This window comes from Myodes glareolus, chromosome 14, assembly GCF_982192425.1.
Source record: "Myodes glareolus chromosome 14, mMyoGla1.1, whole genome shotgun sequence".
Taxonomy (NCBI): domain Eukaryota; kingdom Metazoa; phylum Chordata; class Mammalia; order Rodentia; family Cricetidae; genus Myodes; species Myodes glareolus.
In genome coordinates this window covers 42,793,518-42,819,389 of record NC_142039.1, presented here as the reverse complement: position 1 = coordinate 42,819,389, position 25,872 = coordinate 42,793,518, and the positions used below count along the sequence as shown (strand labels likewise).

The window sequence follows — 25,872 nt, the reverse complement described above, 5'->3', positions numbered from 1 at the left end:
ATATGAATAATAAAAATACTGACCCACTCAGTGCCCACAACATCATGTAGCAGGAGACGAAGCTGGGTGAGTGTGGAGCCCAGGAAGTCTGGCCCAAAGCCCTTAAGCAAAAATCACAAACTGAGCCTGTATCCCTCCGCCCCCTCCCACTTTAATGGGATACTCATGTGTCCTAGTAGCCAAGGACAGTGACATCTGCACCTTGTCTCACTGGTTGCAACTGCTTAAATAATTAGCAACCTTAAAAACCAAGCATTTCTGTGCCTTTACAAGAGCCCGCTGATCTAGAGGGTGGACGTTGTAAGGACTGTGCAGAGCTGGGAAGTATTGCACAAAGACACTACAGCGCTCACAACTGAAAAGAGCCGGGATCTTTCCAACTTTCTCGGTCAATGGGGTAATTACACACCAATGGCTAAGAAACTATTTTCACATGCAATGCTTATGAGATTGCATTGCCTGGGACATCTTGCTGTTTTTTCAGCCTGCCTGTACCCTGTGCTGACATTGCCTCACCGCACCAACAACCCTATCCCCCAAGGTCAAGGACAGCCCTCTACCACTTCTTCCTTGCGGACAACTTCCTGGCCTGACAGCCTCAGTACAATTCTCATTACATGGGGAGGGGACTATCTAGACAATATATTCATAAAAAAATTAAAGAAAAAGCTCATAATTTATTGTTTAGGAATGTAAATACAGTCCTTGCTTCTCTGAGTGATTGTTAAAGTCTATTAAGATAATTACATGTAAGTGGAAGAAAACTCTATCTTCCTGACATTTGGATTCATAACTAATGATTAACTGTAAAATGAGGACATGATTTCTTGTTTTTAGATTTTATATTCTTATTTTTCCTCCCCTTAGTCTTAACCTTTTTCTTTGACCAAGTCCTAAACTTTTATTTTTCCCTCTTTACAGAAGGCTGCGTGTTCCCTAATCTCTTAGCATCCAGCTCCCAGATCCCTCAGTTCCCTGCCATTATCACCATCAGCAGCCATCAGCACTATGCTCTCATCTCATTATCTCCATTAGACTCCCCCAGCATGGCTAATTAGTAGTCATCAAATAAAACCACAGCTGCCTAGCACAGCTTAAAAAGATGCAAGATTATGATACTGAAATAGCAATTTGATCAATTTAAATAAGATGATAACATTAGTTAAAAGGCTTAATCCTTTAAAATACCCTGAATCTGGAATAAAACTTAGTATTACCATGGCACCGTCATTCAGGGAAACACACACACACCAAACCCCTGCTCTGACAGATCTGTAATGAATAAGTGAAAAGCAATGTCCTTTTTTTGGTGTAAATACCTTTGAAGCAGACATTAAATTATTAAAGATGTTTCTAGTGTATACATCAATCAAACTATCCCAAAAGGAACACCCAGCTTTACACACACAGAGGAGAGAGAGAGAGAGAGAGAGAGAGAGAGAGAGAGAGAGAGAGAGAGAATGAATCTAAACATCTAAACTATGATAAAGTCCTGCAAAGAAAGATGCCCTCTGTCTACATGAGGGTGATTATCTAGGGCCTCCTGGTGTAGCTATTTCATCCCAACTGACACATTTGTGTCTGGAAGGAGAGAAGTTCATAAGACTCTAGAAAGTAGCTCAGAAAGTTCTCAGTCCCTTCTGAAGATGAGGATGGCTCAGACCTCAGAAGACCACAGCAGGACCAAGTGAGACCAAGTGCACTGGGACAGAGAGAGTGCGGTCTATCATGCATGCTCACATGGGCTCCTCCAGTTGTCTGGTCACTGACAGCTGTCTGATGAAAACTCTACAGGGTTAGGTACGTAGCTTAGTTGGTAAAGTGCTTGCCTAGCACACATGAAGCAAGCCCTGGTTTCAAATCCCAGCACTGAATAAAATCAGATGTAGTGGAGGGTATGATGACACAAGTCTCTAATCCCAGCACTCAGGAGGTGAGGTACAGGATTCGGAAGTTTATGGTCATTCTCAATTATATTGTGAATTTGAGGCCAGCCTGGAATAACCGAGAGTTTGTCTCAATAAAACGGGGGAGGGGTACAGGGCTTGCACTAATGTGTGAATAAAACCATTTCCTAAGAGTTCACATAGAGCTGTATATGTTTTCATTCACATAGAGATAAAGTGACGTTCAGATTAAGACACTTGGGCCAATGAGATGGCTCAGTGGGTAATGGTACCTGCTGCCAAGCCTGAGGACTGAAGTTCATCCCGGAGTCATATGGCGAGAGGAGACAGCTGACATATGCACGGCAGCACATATGCACACACACACAAATAAAATTTAAAATGTAATTTTAAAAAGGGATTAAATCACTTAGTGGCTTTTTCCCCTCTGTGAGTTTACACAGCCAAAATGCAAGCCAGCACATGATTAAAGTCCACTGGGATGGCGAGGTCCATTCCCAAAGTTCGCCAGCCTCCCTCTCGGCAGCACTGGTCATGCTTTGCTTTCGAGATCTCTGGTATATATTTTTGGCAACAAAGTTACTATCGTAAAACATATTTGTTTCCAAACTGCTGTCCCCTTCCTAAAGCAATGGGGATGTGCTGGCAGAAGACAAAAACAAAGGCGACTTCCTGAAATCAAGGGGCCTCTGAGGTGACTCAATTCCCCACGCTGGTGTGGCCAGTGAGACACATCCAGGGCAGCACTTTCACACTTCACTTGCCAGCATGCAAGCCTGATTATCCCAGTGGGAGAGAAGGGGGCAGAAGGGAAATGCCCTGACTTGTCCACAGATGACCATGCCTTTCAACATCATAAAAGACAGTGACGTAAGCTCCCTCTGAAGGACAGAGCTAGGACTAACTTCTGACCAGCTTCTCCTCACTGATAATGCCTTGTACAGAAGCAGCCATTAAAACCTGACTCCACCCCTTCACACTAGTATCACTGTGACCTTTTGGGTACCATGAAATCAGAGATTCTCCCTATTTTCTCACAGTTTCAGACCAAGATGTTTTGCTGGCCTCCCTTGGCAATTCATAAACCGATGTTAGCCCTCCAAACCTAAAGAGGTGACTAAATCAAAGTGAGTCCATTTGTGTGACTGGTGCCCTTAAAGAAAGGGGGTAACTGCAGAGACTGAGGCACGTCCACATGAGGACCCCAGTGTGACAGCCACATGCAAGCCCAGGAGAGAGGCCTCAAGACAACCAAATCACACCATCTTGATCTCAGATTTACAGCCTCCAAAACCAAGGGAGAATGGATTTTTGATGCTTAAGTCACTCAGCTTGTAGTTCTCTGTCATAGCAGACCTTGCACATGCATCCACTACCCAAGTACTCCCTTCCCTGTGCACACATGTGTGTGTACTTGTGCACACGTGCACACACATACACATGGGTACACACACACAGAGTTCCTTCCACATATAATGTGGCAGGAAAGGGAAACTGAATGCAGCCTTTCCCAGACTGAAATTTAGTGTGAGGAGAATCCTAAGAAACAAACAAATAAACCCTTAGCCCACTCCCCTTATATCTGTGCATGGAGAATGCATCTTTCCCCATAATTAGCACAACCTACTCCATGGAGCCTCATGGCTCCTCCTTCAGATAGAACATTAAATGCTAGGCACCCTTACTGTGTATGGATTCCTTTGGGATTCTCAAATCCTCTAACTGTAGGTGAAACAAAATTAGTACATACAAATTGCTAACCAAAACCAGATCTTCTCCCCACAAAAGAATAAATATTGGTGTGAACATAGAATTATGGGGGAAATGTCAGTCTTCTCTGTGGAGACCCCTGGAAACCCCGAAGGAGAGGTTTTCTCCTGTTCATCTCTAAGCCCACCGCCACAGACTAGTGATATTCCTCATCTTTAATACAGTAAAAAGAAAGCCCAGTGAAGACAGAGGTGCACATTTATCAAGCCCTCTCCTGGTACCAGGTGTCAGGTTCTGTGCATCTCATAAGCATAATGACATCTGTATTAACCGTCAACAGTCATTTGAGGATAATACTGTTCTTACTCTAATTTGCAGATACTGAAGAAGATAGAATTCAGTTAAATTCTCCCCACCTTTTCCTGGGATGAAGCATTCAAAGAGCAAAATAAAATTCTGGCCTCAAGCAGTTACGACCACAACTTAAGCATCAGGTTCTGAGTCAAAAACCCCAACACTCAGCGCCTGGTGACCCTCCTCTGCAGACATCATCCCTGTTGGACCCCGCTGGGCGCCCCCATCCCTGCTGGACCCCGCTGGGCACCCCCATCACAGGGTTCTCAACCATATGAGCAGCACAGTCACAAATAGATCACATTAAAAGGGCATCCTGGCTGTAATGAAGCTTCTTTAAAAGGAAGTTACATTTTTATCTTAAAATCTGTCAGTCCACTGGTTGAAATTTGGAGGGAAGTACAAGCGATGACTGTGGTGGGACAATTGGGTCAGGAAGATTTATTCTAGTCTGACCACTCCTCTACGGCTGCTGTCTGTAAAACCAGGTTGTAAGAAAGGAAACACTTGCAAAAGCAGTGACTTGGGAAGTGTTTTCATCCATGATCACGTCCTCCCCCCTACGCTTGCATCAAATTTTAGTCAATTTGTGACTCAAATTTTCAGAGGAAAGGTTTTCATATAGAAATCGTTTCTCCCAGGGGTAGACACATCCTGAAATTTCAGGACTAGATATGCCTATGAGTAACTGCACAATACTATACTCTGTATAAGACACAATTCTGTTTTACTGGAGTTTAAAATGTATTTATTGTACTTTATTGAAATGAGTACTAAACTGATATATATAGCAATATAACCACGAGCTCAGAAGTCATTTAAACTCCATGGTTCCAGCCTTCCAGACTCCTTGGCATTGACCCAAAGCACACGAGGCTAGTGGGTTAGAGACACACACATATGATAGACATTTGCACACGAGGCTAGTGGGTTAGAGACACATACATATCATAGACATTTGCATCACAGACACCACAGACCCTTAAACAAAGAGCTCTGCATATGAAAATCAACTTTTGCCTTTTAAAAAGCATATAATTTATTAGTAATATATCATATATTCTATAATATATTTTAGTAATTGCTCTTAATATTTGTTATTAGAAAACCTAAAGTAGACTTCCTCTTTTGGTGTGGGAGAATTGTCTGTATTCTGTCAATCATATTTTAATAAAATGCTGATTGGCCAGGCAGGCAGTATAGGCGTGAAAGCCAGACAGGAAGTAGGGGTGGAGCAAAGAGACTGGGAGTATTCTGGAAGCAGAAACTTCCTCTGCCATTCCTGCGCAGACCACCGAAGAGGCAACATGTAAGCTGTCACACTGAGAAAGGTACTCAGCCCATGTGGCTAACATAGATAAGGATAATGGGGTAATATATGTTATAAGAGTTAACAAGAAGCCTGACCTAATGGGCCAGTCAGTTTATAACCTTATGGAGTCCTCTGTGTGATTTTCCTTGGGGTATGCCGGTTGTGGGGTACTGGGCGGGACAGATACCCCAACAAGCCGGCGCCTCATGTTACACTCTTTCATATGGTACCAGCAATGGCATTTTTCAGTACATTTTGCCCAGGTCTGCCCACATCACATCTTGCCATTTAGACTTGGTCTGAGAGTTGTTATCACTGGCTACATCCTTGCAGCATTTAAATCATTTATCATGCATGCTGCTATGAAGATTTACTCAGGGTTTCTGAGCACCAGGAGGAAAAGACATGGGATGTCAAAATCTTATGAAAACAAGGTACCTGACACCAAAGGCATCAGCTACTTGGAAGAGGACTTCACAGCAAGATGGGGCTGTCTAAATGACTTATGCCTGAAATGCCTCATCACACTTTGACAGTAACTAAAGCATCAAAAATTAGAAACAGGAGAAGACAGCTAAGCCAGTACCCAGCCCACTTAGGAAAAAGGTGCCCTCATTTATTATATTAGCATCATCATTCCTGGGGGATATATCTTCATGTCCTAAGCTATCTAAAATACACAGAATTTCTAGTCAAGTTACACTATCTAACCACCCTTTCCTGCACAGCATTCTTCCCATCCTGAAAACAAAGCGCACCTAGAAACTGGAGAGCTGAATCAGTAAAGGTGGGGAGACCCCCTCGGGGTCCATGGGAACTGCCCTCTGTATCTGTAACATGAGGATGTGTGTGGGCTTAGTGCTGACTTTGGAATGGAAGGTATTTCTGTACTCTATGGCAGAGGCATTGGCAGTGAAGGTACGGAAATTATCGTGCTTGTTTTTATTTCTGTTCCCATGGAAACTAAAATCATCTCCTACCAAGTTGAATGAGGTATTTTGAAATAATCAGTTTCAATTTTTCATGATAGCAAAGTAGTGCTTTTTTGTTCTCAGCTTTCCAAGGCTGACTTTCATGGGGGGTGGTGATATTGTCTGAGGGCACAAAGACCACAGAAATGGTGATTATATTCAGAGGCATGATCCCAGGTACAGATGAGGAGTGAGGCTGAGTTTGTCACTGGCCAGTGATGTTTCCTTTAGGCCTTGCAGAGCTCTGACAGCTCCTATAACACCCATATAAAAATGCAGTTTCCTGGGAGCATCTGGATGGCACGGGGCTATTAAGTCATCATGCGGGGGGGGGGGGGGGGGGAGTGAATTTTCTCATTTAAAAAAAAAATGTTGATTTTATTTTATTTTCAATGAAATCCCTGCAGGCTACATTTTAATGTTTAACAGCATTTCTCTCAATTAAACATAAATCTACAAACACAGTGCCACTAAAAGCCCACTTTCTGCAAGTGCATAGGGAGGCTAGGAGTCCTGCTCATCCTCACCCTGACCTTCCCTGCTGTCTGTGCTGCTCACAAAACTAGCAGGAATGTGATCACCTAGGACCTGTGGCTGGAGTACAAAGAGCACCGATGAGCTGCTGGTTCTAACTCCTTTCATTTTCAAAGTCACTGAAGGCTGAGTGGCCCGGTGCTCGGGTAGAGCTAATTATGGGGAAATCAGGAGCTCCTAATCGCTCTACTGCTCCTCATGAGAGGTTCTAAGAAGCCATAAACCAGAAGCCAGGGCTTCCTGGGCACTCCTCCTGTGCCAAGAGCATCATCGGCAAGTGGCATCTCCGTGGAAGAATGACTTTCTCTAATGAGGACTTTTTCTTCTGTGACAAAATAAGAGTTCAGGTTTCCTTTCTTTCTAAATGTTTACACTTCTGCTTAATAAGTGAATTTCATCCAAGTACGGTTGGGGTTATGTTATTGCACATGAAAAATGGATACTTGGAGGCCCTTCCTCTTTCTGGTTTTCTGAAAGAAACTGCAGATAATTGTTGGTCATCTCCAGGTAAAGTCAGCGATAGACTGACAAGCCAGGAAAATCTATGGGTTCAGATTTCAAACTCTTGTTTTCTGATATACCCTGTGAACCGGCTACAGAGTCTTTGAAGTGGTACTGTGTTCAGCAGATGTGAACATCTGAAGTAGTCACAGCTGAAACTAACTCCCCAAGGGGCTGGACAAGCAACATAAGCACTTAACTCAGGACAAGTGGGAGAGAATAAGGCGAATCGGCTGAAGAATCTGTGGCACGCCAAACAGACGCAGGCACAGGATAGTCAGGGTTGACAATGAACAGACCTCTCCTAGGAAATCTGCTCACAGGCAATCAGTTCTCATCTCTAGCATACATTACATGAAGATAGTTTAAGACGAAAGTGACTTCTGGTTGAACACTGTAAACTGAATAATATGGAATTTTTTTGCCCCTTGACATCCTTCAAATGTCCCTCCAAAGCATCAATAAAAGGATTTTTTAAAGGAATCCATCCATAAAGACACTGAAGACTGAAAAGGAAATAATAGCAACAAAAACTGGGGCACAATAAAGTCAGTAGTTGTATGGCCAATAGGAGTAGATGTCGGAGAAGAAAAACTCAAATCTACAGAAAGGGAAGCTAAAGAATGGGTATGTACATCCAGTGTGCTGAAGCCAAAGAGAGTAAGTCTCTTGGGGAGAGTTCCAAATACCCTTCTCACAGTCAGGTCCTAACTGTTGAGCTCACAAAAAGAAGATGCTTAAAGAGTCTTCTCTTAAGAAACAGAAGAACAATGCTAAGACTACCAAAATACAGAGAAGCTCTTCCCATGAATACTACAAACTAATCACACTGCCCTGGATCTCTCCTGTTAAGTTCTGCCTATGCACTGTACTTAATGATTCACACACACACACACACACACACACGCGCGCGCGCGCGCGCGCACACACACACACACACACACACACACACCCTAGTACCAAGGCAGGAAACAAAACAGAAAGACAAAAAAGAAACTCATAAAAACCACACTAGAAAAATGAAGTTTTTAAGTTGTAAAGCATCAGAATTTGGAGAAGGGAAGATGTCATATCCATGAAACAGGAATAGTGTGTTATAAAAAAAGAGCATTCAGGGGCCGAGGAGCTCATTTAGCTGGTAGAGTGACTATTGCAAAAGCATGAAGACCTGAGTTCAGATTCCTAGCACCATTCAGTAGTTAGGAACCCATGCATCATTAACCCTAGCATTGTGGGCAGAGGAATCAGAGACAAAAGACTCCCAGAGGTCTGTTGATTCAAACTAATGTGCTCCTGGTTTACTGAGACACCTGTGCTCAAAAAATAAGGTTAAGGGTAACAGAAAGACACTCAAAGTCAAACCTCCAGTTTCTACATACACATGTACTCATATGCACATATATACAATCAAGTACACACCACACATGGATCAGAAAATATGAAAGTATCTAGAAGTTAAGGACATAACCCAGGTGAGAATATCAACAGAAGGGGCTGAAAGTATGTGACATTGAAAGAGTCCCTGCCGAGCAAGCACAAGGCAATGAGCTCAGTCCCTGGCAGAGTGTGCTTCTGGGTGTGACTTATACCCTGTATATTTGATGTTAAAAATGTAAGAGACATATATGATATAAACTCACTTTTTAAAAAAATCTAACAAACAATTCATAGAGATACAAAGCAGAAGAGATAATTATGGTTTCAGTATATCCTCTATACAAATACTGAAGTTCCAGAAAGAAGATTCTCAAAGAAACAATTCAACATGCCTTCCAGAACTAGAATCAAACATTAACAGAATAAGAGAAGTACAACAAGTAGTCAGCAAGCAAAAGACCTACACCAAGGAGCCTACTTAGAAACTGTCTGAATGCGAGGAACAAAGAAATGAACCCAGAGATGGGGGAAGTGTTAATCAGAATTTCAGGAAAGGCAAAGCTACCAAACTGCCCTCCTGAATGGGAAGCCAAATTGAGCAAGGTTTTCAAAGTCTTGAGAGAAGTCATGTGACCCCAGAATTTTATATCTAGCCATACTGAGAGTCAAGTTTGGGTAGAGAAATCAAGGCAACTTTCAGATATAAAACACCTCTCGCTTGGGCTGTATCTCAGTAGATAGACCACTTGCCTCTGTATGCCCCCAATACTCCTGAAAAGTCTCTCCCATACAATGTACCTCCTATGAAACATTTTTCTGGCAACTACTAAAGGAAAAGTGATTACACCTTCATTTTGTATGGGCAACTTTTCTTTAATGAAGGTTTAGCAAAGAAAGAAGGCATGTAATCCAAATACCAGGATCCATCCCCTGAAAAACAAAGGGAATTTCCCAAATAATGATAAGGAAAATAAGCAGGCCAATCTGAGAAGTAGATGCTGAGACAAACCAAATAGCTTCAGTGACTAGAGGGCTTGAGAAAATGACAAAAAAAGATTGCATATTCACAAAATGTGCATAATGGATCAAGTGGACACCCAGAGCTTCAGGAAGAGGTGTATGGAAACCTAAGCAAAAAACAATGGGTAACAGTCAGGATGGGAGGAAGGAAGGAGACAGCGTAACTAGAGTCTACAAAGAAGGTTCGCAGATAGGATAACTTGCAGATTAAAAATTAAACCAGCAAAATTAATTATAAAAATATTAGAAAGAAGAAGAAAAGGTATGTTTGTAAACTGTGTTGAGGGTGGGAGGAAGGAAGGACAAGCGATCAAGTAACCAGCTCCCATCATCATTAGGGAGAAGGTTCCATAAGCAAACTAAATTGTAAAAAATAAAATCAAGAGATTAGTTTCATAAAATCTGAGGTGACAAGATTATAAAAGAAAATTATTAAAATGCCACATGCCCTTGTATAAGCCTTAAAGACCTCAGAGGTGTTAAATTAGGGTATTATATATTCCAGAAAATGTGAAATAAATTAACCCAAGTTGGTTACCTCCAGGAATAGAAACAGAGATGGGGATAGGTAGGGTGAGGAAGTGTGCTTTTCGCTATATAACCCTTGTCAAAATGGTTGCCTTGAAAACATTACACGCATAACTTCGGCTGAAATATATAGGTAAAATATATGCATCAGAAAATAACAAATGCCATACATCCAATTAAAACAACAACAAAATAAAACTTTGTCTGCTCCAGCACTCAGGATGGTGTTTCTATATTATTTAACAAAACATCTCAGCATAAGGCCATTTTGAAATTCTCTTTACTACTCAAAGTCAGTTATGCATTGGTGGGCTAAGCTATCAAACAACCTAAACCCTTGGTAAACTCTGTTAGCATTTAGGCACACCTGGCCCTGCCCTTTGACGACCTGACAGAGTGTGTCAACCCTGCCTCCGGCCTGTGTGCAGGGCAGGCACTACCTTGTCCCTTTAAAAGGTGAAACTTCTCTTCTTCCTCTTCCTCTTTCTCTCTCTGTATCTCTCTCTCTGTATCTCTCTCTCTCTCTCTCTGTATCTCTCTCTCTCTCTCTCTCTCTCTCTCTCTCTCTCTCTCTCTCTCTCTCTCTCTCTCTCTCTCTCTCTTCTCTTCCACAGCTCCTGTTCCCAAAGGTCATCTTTTCCCTCCTCTCCACCTTTTTCATTCCCATTCTCTCAATAAATTCTACCATATAAGCTCCATCTGCATGGTGTGTCTGTCCCTCACCTGAGTGGTTTGGACCCACCTGCCAAGGTCTCTTTCATGCAGAATACTCCATACATGTTCTGAGAATCTGTTTATATTTTAATTGTACTTGTTTCCCTGTCTTGAAAAACCAAAATTTTTTTAAAGGTACTTTTTTGCTTGTTTCTCTCAGATGGAGAGCCTCTATTTTCTGATCCTTAGTGGTTAAAGGCAATTTAATCAATAAATACAAAGTAGACTCATTTCTTGCCTCATGACTTTGGAAAAACATTGTGTTCTGAAGGTTCACAGTGGCACACAGGTCACCAATGGTGGGTATCAGGTAATCTGGTTCTTGTCCATCCACCCTAGGTTGATTTGAAATATACATGCAAAAAAATATAAATTTTAAAAAGTCTAGCCTTAGGCTGGAGGTTGGTGACGCATGCTTTAATCCCAGCACTTGGGAGGCAGAGGCAGGCAGATCTCTGCGAGTTTGAGGTCAGCCTAATCTACAAATTCCAGGACAGACTTTAAAGGTATCCACACAAGCCCTGTCTTGAAAAACAAAAACAAAAAAGAAGTCCAGTATTATTCTTTTTTCAAGAGAGGGTTTCTCTGTGTAGCCTAGGCTGGTCTTGAACTCAGAAATATGTTGGACTCTGCCTCCTGGGTACTAGGATTAAAGGCATGCACCACCACTGCCCAGTCTGCCTTACTCTTATTAGACCTAAATTCTCCCCTAACAAAAGCCATTTGGTGTGGACTTCCTAGATACGTAAGCATCTCCCCACGAGTTTCAAAGCAGTACTAGGCCCACCACTACAATGGCTAGACTCTGAAAATTTCCCCCAAAAGACTATGCTTTGAATGCTTGTGCCCCAGCTAGTGGCGCCTTCTGAAAGGTGATGGAACCTTTCGGGAGTAGAACCTTGCTGCTGGAAGCTTTGGAAGGCTATAGCGTCAGCCCAGGTTCTGGCCTTGCTCTCTAATTCCTGGTCCATCATACACAACCAGAATTCTGTTCTGGATACCATACAATGATAGACTTGAAGCATGATACAAGATAAACCTTTCTTCTCCTAAATTATCTCTGGCAGATGTTATGGTCATAGCAATAGAACTTCGTGAACATTGCTAGTCTCTAACTAATAAAATGAATCTGGATTAGGGACAGAACTCTGACTCTTGGCTGAAACTTGCCATAATGTAGATACATGAGCCCACGACATGCCCTCCATGAGCACATATGCTGGAGATGACAGAAGGGCATGACGAACTGAGGGTCTGCCTCCTTTATGGCAAACACACTAATCTTCTAGAGCTTCATAGAAGCAAAAGTCAAAAATGGTCAGAGTGTTTCCCATGTTTACTCCATGGGAAAGGGCTACATAATAACCTCTCTGTGGTTTGCCTGTCAGAAATAGAGTTCCAGGCTTGGGGAGCCCAGATCTTTTTTCATTACTTTTATTATGAATATATATATACATATATCATAAAATTTTGCCTTCTCAGCCAATCTTAAGTATGAGACTCAATGGCATTAAATCTTTATAATGGGCAGTAAACTGTCCTGGTTTTGAACCACAGGAGCCATTTCCTTTATTATTAGAGGACAATAAAGAGACCGGGCCTCTCATCACTTATGGGTCACATAGTTTTTGTTGGGGAGGTAATTATGTAATTATGTAATGAACATAATTACCTGTATGTTCATTACAGGTAATTAATGGCACTGTTGGCCATTACTCACCAGATCCAACAAAACTCACTAAGTTTTGACAACAAAGCATCCTCACAAATAGCCAAATATCCGTCTAGAGACAAAACTGCTTCCACTGAGGAAGTCACCACCTTTGCTCTCCAAAGCCATTCATTATACAAACATTTTTAGAAAAAATTCAGGTCTAATGAGAAGGCTGTGGGTAAAGGTGACTGCTGCCAAGCCTGAAGACCTCAATTCCTGGGGTCTACATGGTGAAAACAGAACAAACACATACATACACTTACATATGTGTATGTGTGTGTGTGTATATATATATATGTATGTGTGTGTTTACATATGTGTATGTATGCACAGAATGTGAGGATAGTAAGGAAGGCCTGCCTGTCAGATTGTCACCAGGGTTATTTAAGAATCATGTGGTTCCTGGCCCTCAGCGTGTACCTGATGAAAGGCGGCTGCTATTTAATGCAGAACATGCAGGGTTGTCTTCTTTAGAGCTGTTCTCATTGGTATGGAGCTAATGGATCTCTCCATACCCTTGCTGGTTTCAATACTAAGATCATGGCTACGTAGGACACAAAAGTGGCTCTGAGACCAGCCCCCAGCCCCTGGTGCCCAGCATGGAGTAAATGGGCCTGAGGATCCCAGCACTGTGTGGAATGGAGCAAAGGAAGCAAGGAGGAGCCTCTACCATGTGCTTTCTTTCCTCCAAGTCGTTCTGTGTGTTGGTGCCGCTCTCATCCAGCATTTGAGGTTCATCTGTCACTCCTGCCCTGCTGCATTTTATCCAGTTATCTCCACACAGGCCATAAGAAACCGAGCACTGCAGATGCAAGGCTGATCTAGTGACATCATACATCCATTCTCCCTCCCATGCCCCACCCTCCAAATCAGAAAACACCTAAGTAAACAGATGCCTCTCACAACTGCACACACTGCTTAAGAAGTGATCAGTGGAGAGACATTTCCTTTACTGGTGATGCTATGGTGTTCTCTTTGACTTTAGAATATAAATTAGTCTTGGCTTCTACAACTAATCACTTTTATACATACATGATTACTCTTCTTTGTCTGAAAATACAATATTTAATTATGGTTCCACGGTAAAATTAAAATTCTGTTTTCTCCCAGGAAAAAAAAACAACTATAACTGGGTTTATGAAAAATTATTAGTGAGAGCAAATCTTAGAAAATAAATTGGATTTTTGAAATCTGTGAATTTTAGCACATCGGGATTTTCATAGGAAGACGGTGTGTGCAGAAAGTATGGTGGAATAATCAAGCATCAGCTGCGCTGCTAAGACAAACGTGTGGATCTGCCCTATTGTAAAATTTGCTTTCAGAAAAGGAAATAATACGTAATGGTCACAAATGCATGGCAATTCCTAGTCATCTCTCCCTTCCTCCAGAGTCTAGCACTAAACCCCAACCCTCCAGATAGAATTTCCATGAATGTATTAAAAAAGTGTAATAGAATCTTTTCAAGTATTTTGTTTTAAAGTTCTCCAAACGATTTCAATATGGCGTGAAGCTTAAAAGTACTAGAATAACATAATCTCTACACCAGATGGTACCAGGGTCAATAGTTTGGTTAATTAGGCTTCAATTTTATTATAATCTCCTTTAGAATGCAGGTGGATTCTTGGGTGTAAACATGTTGGCACACACAGTGGGGCCTTCAAAAAGTTCATTGTTTCATCAATATGAACTCTCCAAAATCTTTCAGTGTAAAAATTAAAAAGGTTAAGAAATAATACCCTATAATTCCTATAATGCTACTCATATTTAATAAAGAATTACTTTATTAAAAACAAAGTGTGATAGGGTCTAGGGAGATGGCTCAGCGGGTAAAGAACCTGCTATCAAGCATGAGGACCTAATTTCAGATGTCCAGAAGCCACATGAAAGCTGGGCATAGCACACATCTTTAGCCCAGTATTGAAAAGGTAGCGGCATGGGTCCCAGGGACTTGCTAGCCAGCTAGTCTAGTCAAGTCAGTGAGCTCCAGGGTTAGTGAGAAACCCCAGCTCAGAAATAAGATATAGAACAACTGAGGAAGATGCTTGATGTCTACTTCTGACCTACACACACTCACATGCACACACACACAGGAATACATGGGTAACTGGCTTACTTCTTGCATTTAGCTAGAATTAACATGGCTTAATTTCTTCTGTTAACACATCTTCCTGAAACACAAATGAGTACATTGTTCTCTTGGCCTAGGAAAGGAAATTACTACACACAGAGAAAACATTTGATTTGTATTTATATGACAATTCCTTTAAAAAAAAACACATGCACACAAAACAAACAAACAAACAAAAAACAACTAACCACAGAAATTTCAAAGACCCCGAAGAAGAGAATATCATGGCATTTTAAAAACACTTCTTTTTTTTTCCTAGTTAAAAAAAATCCCAGCCAAGGCTCCTATTTTAAACCAGACTTTCTCTGTGAGCTTGTGGCCTACATGGAGCTCCCTCTTGTCTCCCCTGCTTATTAAAAACACACTATTTTCACATTAAAGAGAGACAGGTGGATATTTTCTGGAGGAGTACTGGGAAGAACTGGGGGTACCGAGTTACACTCCAAAGATCATATGACCCCTTGGCACCTGAGCACATGAGGGGAACCAAAGTTACGGTTCTAGTTTCCGTGAATGCTTAGAGGTGTGAGGATTACCTGGTCCACAGGAACCTCAACTTGCGTGTCTTCGTCTTCTTGGACTTCTGCTGCCCCCCTCGTTTCAGATCTCTCTGTTCCAGCTTTGAAAATGCCTTCAGCTGCGGAGCCAAACACAGGTGAAAAAAAAATCAAAATCCAATCGTGACATCGTGTGGCTGAAAGCTGACATTACAGTGCAATGCCAGAAGGGAAATAAATATATAGATTCATTTCCTCTTTCACAGCAAGTACTTAAGTTGCTGGCCCCCAAGTCTTCTGTTTTAACTGAGAAGAGGTCCAGTGGCCACAATAAGGCTGTCTTGGGCGAGCAGAGCTCTGCCGGAATGCCTGCTCATCTATCATTGCTGACTGGGCGGCACCAGTGTCCTGAGACAGAAAGGGCTCCTGGCTAGACTTCAGTCCTCCTAGCCAGCAATCAGTGACAATGCCCCCTGCCTTACAAAACACTTAGGAGTTTCCATTTCCCTGGAGAATGCTATGCATTCAATAGCATATAGGCAAACAATTCTCTCTATTCAGAGCAGTGAAACACATTTTTATTGCAACAGGCTCATAGCAGTAGACTTCCTGCCTCCCTCCAGACAATAAACATGCTTTAGTTTTGCAGATTTCTACAAGAATTTCACAACCCATGGCTTTATGTCCTTGACAACAGAAGAGACCTATGCCCCTAGGGATTTAGGATAAGCTCCTTCAACCTGCTTCCTTCCGCAAAGCAGCAGTCTCCATTTTCTATATTTGAAGGACTTTCAATGTCTCCCCTCGGCCTTCCCTTCTCCAGGCCAATAATCAAATCCCAGAGCCTTCCATCATTCTGTCTGTCTACTTGCTTCCAGACAGATCTAGTGCTGCAGCCACCCTCACGTACGTCTGCTCTGTCTCAATTTTTCAGGCTCTCCAGACACGGAAACTTTACCTCCTTTGCTGACAGTCTACCCCAGGTTTGATTACCCCTACAATGTAGAAACCGCTTCTCTTTGGTCTTCAGGTCATTTCTATTTCTGTAACAGGGGCATGTTTGCTGGAAAAATTACTTAATATATGCCACAAAGCAGGACACATGGCTGAAGTTCCAAGGTCAACCTTCACTACACACAAAACATATGTTTACATTTGTTGAGGAACAACCATATGAATGAGGTGTAGCACCCAGGCTGGGACACGGGACAATGGTAGAGCACTCACAAATGTCATCTGTTCCCTATGACTGCTTACAGCCCAACAACGCAGAGAGAAACTGACCTCCACCAGCTGCTCAGAGGCCTGGGGTCTCCTAGACATAGGGAAGGAAGAGAAGTGAGGAGGGATGGAAACTCAGGCACAACTCACATTCCTTTCTTAGATGACAGACACATAGACTGTAGCTATGACTTACTCCAAATATTGAGCTTATTTACAAAGAGACAACACAGGGGATGCTCTATAATTTATTATAACAACAGAATGTGTTTTCAGAACTCATAGTCACTGTCAATGTCTACCTCTGTCAAGCAGAGCTACAAATTGTCAACAGATGTATTTTAGAAAAGATGCCCTGCTAGGTAGAAAAAGCACATTCATTAATAACAAGTGAGGCTGGGATGTAGCTCAGTGGAGTGTTTGCCTATTGTGTATAAGTCATGGGCTCCAACCCAACAAGCATAAACTTGTCTAAGTAATGCACCCCGGTAATCCCAGCACTCAGAAGGTAAAGGCAGATAGATCAGACAAATTTAGGACAGCCTGGGACATAACGTGATACTGTCTTGAAACCAATAATGTCAAGTTAAAATGGTCCTTGGATAGCAAGTGTCAGTCTCAAGAACAGACAGCAGAAAGACAAGTCAGCAAGATCCACCTTGGGATATGTACAGAACGTACAATCATGGAGGGGTTGACCTGGACTGGGGCTGGGGGCTCATTCTTCAATGAGGGGAGATGCTGAAAGCTATTCCCTCTAGTTTCAGGGAAGGGGGGTTGGATTGGAGTAAAAGGTAAAAGTTCATCACAGTCAACAGAAACCAGAGCTATATGGAGCAACCCATTGGGAAACCAATTCATTCTCACTATAAATGCTAAGGTTAAAGGTGGTGATGCCCTTCATTCTTAGAGAAAATCATGGCTTTCAAAAGTAGTCTTGTTACTCATTTTGATATGGCATGTTCACAATTTAGAAAAGTTAGAAGATGAAGGAAATAAACACCCTTCCAATATCTCATGGCCCAGAGACAGATGTCCCAACAAAATCTGCCATTTCCCCCCAGTACTCATTATCTCAATGATTCTTGAATCATTGCTTAACTTATCAATCTCTATTACTTGTTCTGTCTTGATCTTGCTGCTCTACAAGTCCTTTGGGTGAAGATCACAGGTTTTGTGTTGGTGAGTGTTATGCCTGCCACAGTGACTGCCTTTGAACAAGTTTTATGTTAGTGAGTGTTATGCCTGCCACAGTGGCTGCCTTCATGCAGGTTTTGAGAAAATGTTTGTCAAGCTGGACTGACAGTGCCAAGTATGATGTAAGCATCAAATTCTTGCCATTACCTACAAATGTTATCTACAATAGAATTTCAATGTAAATATGCCTGTCACCAAGATCAGGAGTCCATGTGGTATTCAAAAGTAAACCCATATATGTATTTTTTTACTTATATATGTTCTATGTAATTTTTACATAGATTTACTTATATATGTTCTACATAATTATAGGTAGACAATGATATAATGCCTTATGATTTTTCAGATATCTTTGCTGCTAGTTTAATCCCTGCTCCTTTCTCCTGTATTTATCTCCCAACCTCTTCCAAATTAAAGTTCCCTCACACTGTTTCTCCCTTTGAGTCACCTGTACACTGTTATTCGCCTCACAGTTTTAATTAATCCTTCCTATCTGCGCTGACCATGTTTCCCCAACAAAAACCCTAATGCCAGGTATGAGAATCCTTTCTGAAGCTCCTGGTCAGTCCTGAGGACTAGAGTTCATAGTACCAGAAGGCACCGTGCAAGCTTCCAAAGGAGGGAAGCAAGCTTTGAAGACAGAAAGGGAATGCGGGCAAAGACAAAGGTCATACAAGGGGATACAAAGGAGATTTCCAGTTTTAACTCCGCCATGTATTTGTCTCTTGTGTGTAGGGGGAGGGCTGATAAGTACATAACAATGTAAATGATGGTGAAAGAGTATGATCCAAAGTGAAGCCCCATGGCTTCAGAATGGCTATTCTGTCTACACAAATATTCACTGACATCTGTAAGACTTTCAGTTTGGCTAATCTCACAGCATTTTTTACATGTCTTCCAAAATAAAGTTTGGGTTAAAAGAATAAATATAAAAATTATTTAATTTGAGCTAAATGCATGGCTCAGTTTACACAAGCATGAGGATATGAATCAAACTCCAGCACCCATGTTAAAAAGAGGAGGAGGAGGTAACAGCCAGATGTAGCAGATACAAGAGGATGCCTGGGGCTGACTGCGCAGCCAGTGAGTCAAATCAGAGAGCCAGCTCCAGGTTCGGTGAGAGAGCCTGTCTCAAAAGACAAGATGGAATATGATTGAGGAAGATACTAGAAGTCAGTCTCTGGCCTTTACACACCACATGCACACACACACACACACACACACACACACACACACACACTATTTAATTCATCCCAAAGCCTAGAAACCCTGATATCTTTCCACCATGCCTTAGAACACAAGTTTTTCACGTGACATAAAGAACTGGGATTGAGCGGCACACTTCTCCCCTTCTTGTACATCCTTGTACATCTTGTACACTGACCTTCGTCCTGTTCCTAACAGAAACCCAACTTAAATCATGCAGATTTTTTGTTTGTTTTGTTGTTTTGGTTTGGTTTTGGTCTTTCATGACAGAGTTTCTCTGTGTAACAGTCCTAGCCATCCTGGAACTAGCTCTTGTAGACCAGGCTGACCTCAAACTCACAAGATCCACCTACCTCTGCTTCCTGAGTGCTGGGATTAAAGGCTTTGGGTACTGGCTATAATGCAGCTTTTTACTTCCCACACCCTCTGCCATTTTCACATGATTGCTACTCTTTGCCATTCAGTTCTAAGAAAAGCATTCTTCATCCCAGTGTCAGCAGCCAACACTCACTCAGTGGCTCATTGTCCTCCTCTGCCTGGTGCTCATTTGTTTGTTAACTTTCTGCCCATCACTTCCTCCCAAAGCAGAGAGCAGGGATGTGTCCACCTTGTTCACTATTGCCTCCAGCAATGAACAGAACCCAGCACAGGGACATCAGAAGGTGGCTGGACAGTGAGGCTTATTTACATAACTGAGGAGCCAACAGTATATAAACACACTCACTTCAGTCTCTGTTTTTGTAGGACCTTTAATCCAAGCTGGCCACACTTGGCAGGATAGTGTTTGAATAGAGATGGGATGGAAGAACAAAAGCACTTGAGGACCAAGGGAACTGAAGTACAACCTAGATCGGGATGGATGAATTGCTTATGTGTGGAAGTCTAAATAGTAGTGCGCCAGAGATGCCCACATCAGAACACTAGGAAACTGTGGCCACCTTACACTGCATAGAACAGAGAAGTAAGGGTTCACCAGCTAAACTTGATGTGATCCAAACAGTTACAGTGATGCCTGAAAGTGAAAAGGGAGCCAGAGAATGGGGCAGAAAGTGAGACAGGACCTGGTGACATCACTGGCTGTGAAAATGGAAGGGAATCCTTAGCAAAGGACACTGCCTCTGGGAACCAGAACAGTCAGGACACAGTTCTTCCTTTGATTCTGAGTCTGTGTTGGAAGTCTGGCTCCTAGAGCTACACCCTTGGTGTTGTTTTGGGACAACCCTGGGTCATTTGCTATAGCAGTCAGAAGCAGCTAAAACATTACAGGTCCAATTATAATGGTCCAGAAAAACAAAAACAAAACCTTCCAACTCCAGCAGAAACTTGCTGTGCAAAGACAAATGGAGGGAACTCAGACCCCTCTCCATTTCTTGCCAAGAAGATAGTGGGCAAAAAACAATCCCTTCTCCTGGTCTTTTGTTTTTTCTCCCAGAGCAGCTATTATCAGCCTCTCTTCCTCCCCTACAGCATGCAAATGTCATCACCACCATCCCCCAATGCAAACAACTGCCAGAATAAAAGGGATCCAATATTTTAATGCTTCCTCTGCCTGAAACCTTTGTAATCAAAGCTATTTGCTGAGAAACTAAGGAGCAAGGATGAACTCGATACACAATACTGCTCTCATTCAATTACTACACCGAGGATCGAATTCAATGCTTGGATGCACACTACACCCGAGTCCAGCTCTCATCTTTTCTCCTTGTATCATGAATGGGCATTTTAGTGCATATTACACTGTAAAGCAATAACAAACGCTCCGGGAAAAATAAAAATGCTCCTCAATTATTTTTCACTTATCTCTTATGAGTTTTATTGCCTAAAATACAAAAACAGAGATGCTGAGGTAGGGAAGGCATCTCATCTCACGGCTGTGCTGTTCAAAATAAACATGAATCTGTTTCTCATGCTGAAATGGGAAAGGAACCCTGGTGACTTCCAGGCTTCCAGCGACCACAGCTGAGATAAAAGATGCTCTGACTCCAAGGACCTCGAATTTCAGCTCATTACCATCCTCAGATTAAAAAAAAAAAGTGATCAAATAATTGATAAGCTGTGATTCAGTCCTATAACTGGTGACAATCAGTCCCTCCATGGCAATAATCTTTTCTCAACCAAACTGTTTTTCACATACATACCTATTTATTTATTCATTATCCCCCCCTGTGTGTGTACAATGTGCACATGTATGTACAGGTGAGCACACGCATGCCTGTTAGGCTGTCAGAGGGAGATCTACTCTATCACTTTCTCCCTGACACAGGAAACAGGATCTCTCAAAGCTCCTCAAACAATGCTGATGTATTCAGCTCTTTATGTGAGCACTAGCAATTTGAACCCATATCTACTTTTGCAAGAAGCATTCATACTCATAGAGCCATCTCCTTGACCTATCAACAGAATTGTTAAAAATTATTCTCAAGTAGTTTTATATACCTCACAATTTAATGCTGAAGACAAATCAAATATCAGGATGAATTAGAAAAAATAGTATTCTGGTGGTCAGTCCTAAATATTATATGAAAACTTTATTTGTTAACTAAAAGCTATGTGAAGAAAATTCTGATGGCTGTGAATACTTTTTTCAATATACTACTATGATCACCTGATAAAATGTTAAATTTAAAATAAAGTTTTAAGTTTTAGATACAGCTTATTAAAGCTAACGGATTACTGGGACAATGTAAGGGAAGAAGAGTTTCTAACTTTGAATACATAAAACAATACTCTAAGAAGAGAATGTTGACCCATTTCTAAGGAAACAGTCTATGCATCACCTCAGTCAACAGAGACAGAATTTAAACAAGAATTCAGAAGATGAAATAAAAGCAGTTTCTGTCAGCTTAATATTAGGGTAAGTACCTGTGTATGTTAAATATACTGAATTTCCATATGTTTCTTCATAGACACAGATTGCTGACATCACAACATGCTACTGAAAATTAAAGCACACACAGAGAGGTGGTCCAGGAGGAAAGGAGTTCCTGTGAGGGCTAGCAAACACGGAAGCAGAAAGGAAGAAACATGTAGAATAGCGCTCCCTTATGGAGGTCAGCCAGCTCTCATCAGACCCTTACAGAGGTCATGGACCCCTCATGACTCATTCATGTGTACACAAACAGGCACCAACACACACACCACCACCACCAAATTAACATCTCATCACAAGGACAGCCAATGTTCTAAGAACATCCACTTGAACAGAAACAGAACTGAATTTTTTCCAGTCACGAATCTCTCATTGTGTTTCATGGCAACTCAAGCACAAACTCTCCATAAAGACACGAACATTGCAAGTCCTAGTTTCCTTCAGCCATTTATAAAGTTACATGAAAATAACTTCACACACTTACACAGGCTGTGCTTTTATATCTCTAGCCTGAAATATATGGTTTCTTTCTGCTCTCCGACTCCCACTACAGGGTATCAGCTATCATCAGCTATGAAATTATGTACAGATTTGACTATCAAATATTTGCATAGAATTTATTTTAAACACATGCATTTTATCTTAACTTAAATAAATGTAACAAAATATCCTGAGTGTAGATAGAAGGCAAAAGATTATTATCACTGATTTCTCTAAAACATGGGTAATTTTGCTCTTATGTCTGCATTTACATTTTGTTCTTTTTAGATATAGATGTTTTATGTTTTCCTCAAAGTCAGAAGTTTTCTTCAGAGTATAAAACCAAAGCACGTATTTCTAACATATACAATTTGTGATATTTTGCTTTATAAACTATATAAGTTTTACATAATTTTTGAAATCTATGACAGATATATGTGACTCTGGACAATAAATTACTTCTGAGTAGGTTTGCCTAAACTAACAGATATGTAAAGCTTTCATTTTTCATTTATAGCTTTAAAGAACTATTCTGAAAATCAGTTTTAACTCATCATAATTACTGAATTGTTCTTCTCTTTCAACTTGAGTAACTTTCACAAATCCTGTTCATAATCAGCAAATCTAAGAACTGGTTCTTTGATAAGGTCTTGCTTGATCCACAGACTCTGGAGCAGACACCAAAAGAAATGGAGGATCCAAGTTAACAGACTCAGAAATGAACAGGTAAATGGCATAACAGATACAAAAGAAATTAAGACTGTCATACAAATGAGTTAAAGATTTATAATCCATTAAATCAGAAAATCTTAAAGAAATGGAGAAGTTTTTGATACACCCAGACCAGCAAGTTAGAACACGAGATCAACCATTTACAAAGATCCATAAAAAGGAAGATGAATGAGTAATAAAAGGCCTTCTGACTAAAAGAAGCCCAGATCCAGACGAATTCAAAGCAGGATTTTACCAGACATCCAAAAAAATTTACAACTAATACTTTTTTAAAAAAATTATTAATTATATATGCAGTATTCTGTCTGCATGTCTGCTGCAGGTCAGAAAAGGGTACCAGATCTCATTATAGATGGTTGTGAGCCACCACGTGGTTACTGGGAATTGAACTCAGGACCTCTGGAAGAGCAGTCAGTGCTCTTAACCTCTGAGCCATCTCTCCAGCCCCCAACTAATACTTGTTTACATACATATGCATGTATATGTACATTTTCATTCATATATATATATGTATATATATACACACACACACACATATACATAAAAGAAGGTGCCCTTCCTTCTACAAAGCTAGTATTAGTCTAACAGCAAAACCAGGTAAAGATACACACACACAGAAAGAGATAAAGATACATGTTGTAGGAGGCAGCTTGTTGGTTCCCAGTCACCCGGTAGCTTAGACCCAAAATAATCACACAGAAACTGTATTAATTAAATCACTGTTTTGCCCATTAGCTCTAACTTCTTATTGGCTAACTCTTATATTAATTTAACCCATTTCTCTTAATCTGTATATCGCCATGTGGCTGTGGCTTACCAAGTAAGGTTCTAGCATTCGTCTCTGGCAGCTTTTCTCTGACTCTGCCTTCCTTCTACCTTGCTCATAGGCCAAGTCAATTTCTTTATTCATTAACCAATAAAAGCAACAAATAGGCATAAGGACCTCCCGTACCAAATACAGACTAATATTCATTATGAACATAGATATAAAAATCTTCAATAAAACATTTGCAAACTTCAATACAAGTATATGTCACAAAGATTGTCTCCATGATCAAGTTGGCTTTATACCAGAGACACGGAAATAGCTTAATATACATTAAGACAATAAATGTAATAAATCATATAAATTGACTCCAGCCAGAGAAGCAAGTAGGATCTTAACCCTTTTTTCCTCTAATTCTTCAAATCTAATCCTCCAGTTTCATCCCTGCTACAATTGTGCCCATGTGTGCGCGTGCATACACACACATACACACACATGTATTCACCCCATCCCTGCATCTCCAGTAGATCACACAGATCTCCTCCTTCAGATGTCTCTTCCCAGACTCATTACTTTACCCCAGCCCCCAACTCCAGCAGGCATTCCCTGGGAACCCACAGGACACTCTAGCCGGGGAAGCAGATAGGTTAACTGCAAATTGGCACCACTTCCTTCTTTCTTCCTGAGAAAATCCCCGGTCTTATTCCATCTCTGTAGCAGATGTGACTACTACTATGTAGTAGTGTAGTAAACTGTGGCCTTCTGTTCTCTCTGGTGTCCATCTCCAATGGACATAAACCTTCTCCAAAAACCTTCGTTCCTCTACTCATTCCATTATCCCAGCCTCTAACACCAGTAAGCATTCCCTAGGAGCACTCTAACCTCAGAGGCCAGGGAAACAGGCTGGTGAGGATCTTTACCCCTCTCCTCTCCTCCAAATCCAGTTCTCCTTCAGCACTCCCATCTCTGTACAGACCACCTGCTACAGGTTTTTCCACTCTCTGCCTCCATCTCCAGTGGAACACACAGTTCTTCCCAACAGTCACCAACTCCAGCAGCCTTTCCCATGGGTAGCCACAGGCCATGCCAGCCAGGAAAGTAGGCAGCCTGACTACAGACCTTCACCCTTCCCTCCTCTCCTCCAAATCCAATCCTCCAGTCTCAGCTCCATCTTTGTAGCAGAACACCTGATGCAGCCTTCCCCTAATCTCCGCCCCCATCTTCAGTGGATCCAGAAGATCTTCTCCAAATTTCCTCCACACTCATCCTCTTATTTCAATTCCCAACTCTAGCACGCCTTCTCTGGGAGCCTACAAGCCAACCATGACAGAGAAGCAAGTAGGCCAGCAAACAGGTAATCCACCATATAAAAAACAGGAAGACAAAGACCACACGATCATCTCAATAGATGCAGAAAAGGCCTTTGAGCAAATCCAACACCCCTTCATGGTAAAAGTTCTGCAGAGATTAGAGAAACAAGGGATATATCTTAATATAATAAAGGCAGTTGACAGTCAGCCCATAGCCAACAGCAATTTAAAAGGAGAGAAACTCAAAAACAATTCCACTAAACTCAGGAACAAGACAGGCCATCCACTCTTTCCATACCAATTCAATATAGTACTTCAAGTTTCAAGCAGAGCAATAAGACAACTGAAGGAGATCAAGGAGATACAAACTGGAAAGGAAGAAGTCAAAGTACCACTATTTACAGATAACATAGATGACATTTCTACATAAATGGCCCTAAGAGCTGATAAACACTTTCATCAAAACAGTTGGATACAAAATTAACACACACACAAAAAAATCAGTAGCCTGCCTATATAAAAATGACAGACTGAGAAAGAAATCAGAGAAATAACACCTTTCACAATATTCTCAAATAACATAAAATATCTTGGGGTAACTCTAATCAAGCAAGTGAGAGACCTGTATGATTAAAAACTTTAATTCATTGAAGAAAGAAATTGAGTGAGATGCCAGAAGATGGAAAGACCTCTCATGTTTGCTCATAGATTAGTTGCATTAATATAGGAAAACTGGCCATCTTACCAAAAGCAACCTACAGGTGCAATGCAATCCTCATCAAAATTCCAACAAAATTCGTCTCCAAAACTAAAAGAAAGACTTA

General features: G+C 41.3%; 1 protein-coding gene across 3 annotated transcripts in view; it reads right to left on the bottom strand.

The window, feature by feature from the left end:
- Dcdc2 (doublecortin domain containing 2) overlaps window positions 1–25,872 on the bottom strand; it is a 198,550-nt gene that overhangs the window by 5,670 nt on the left and 167,008 nt on the right. For all 3 annotated transcript variants that reach the window (XM_048428154.3, XM_085699324.2, XM_085699325.2), the window contains one exon: window positions 15,307–15,407. In XM_048428154.3, coding sequence (XP_048284111.3) covers window positions 15,307–15,407 — 101 coding nt within the window. The remainder of the gene's footprint in view (window positions 1–15,306; window positions 15,408–25,872) is intronic.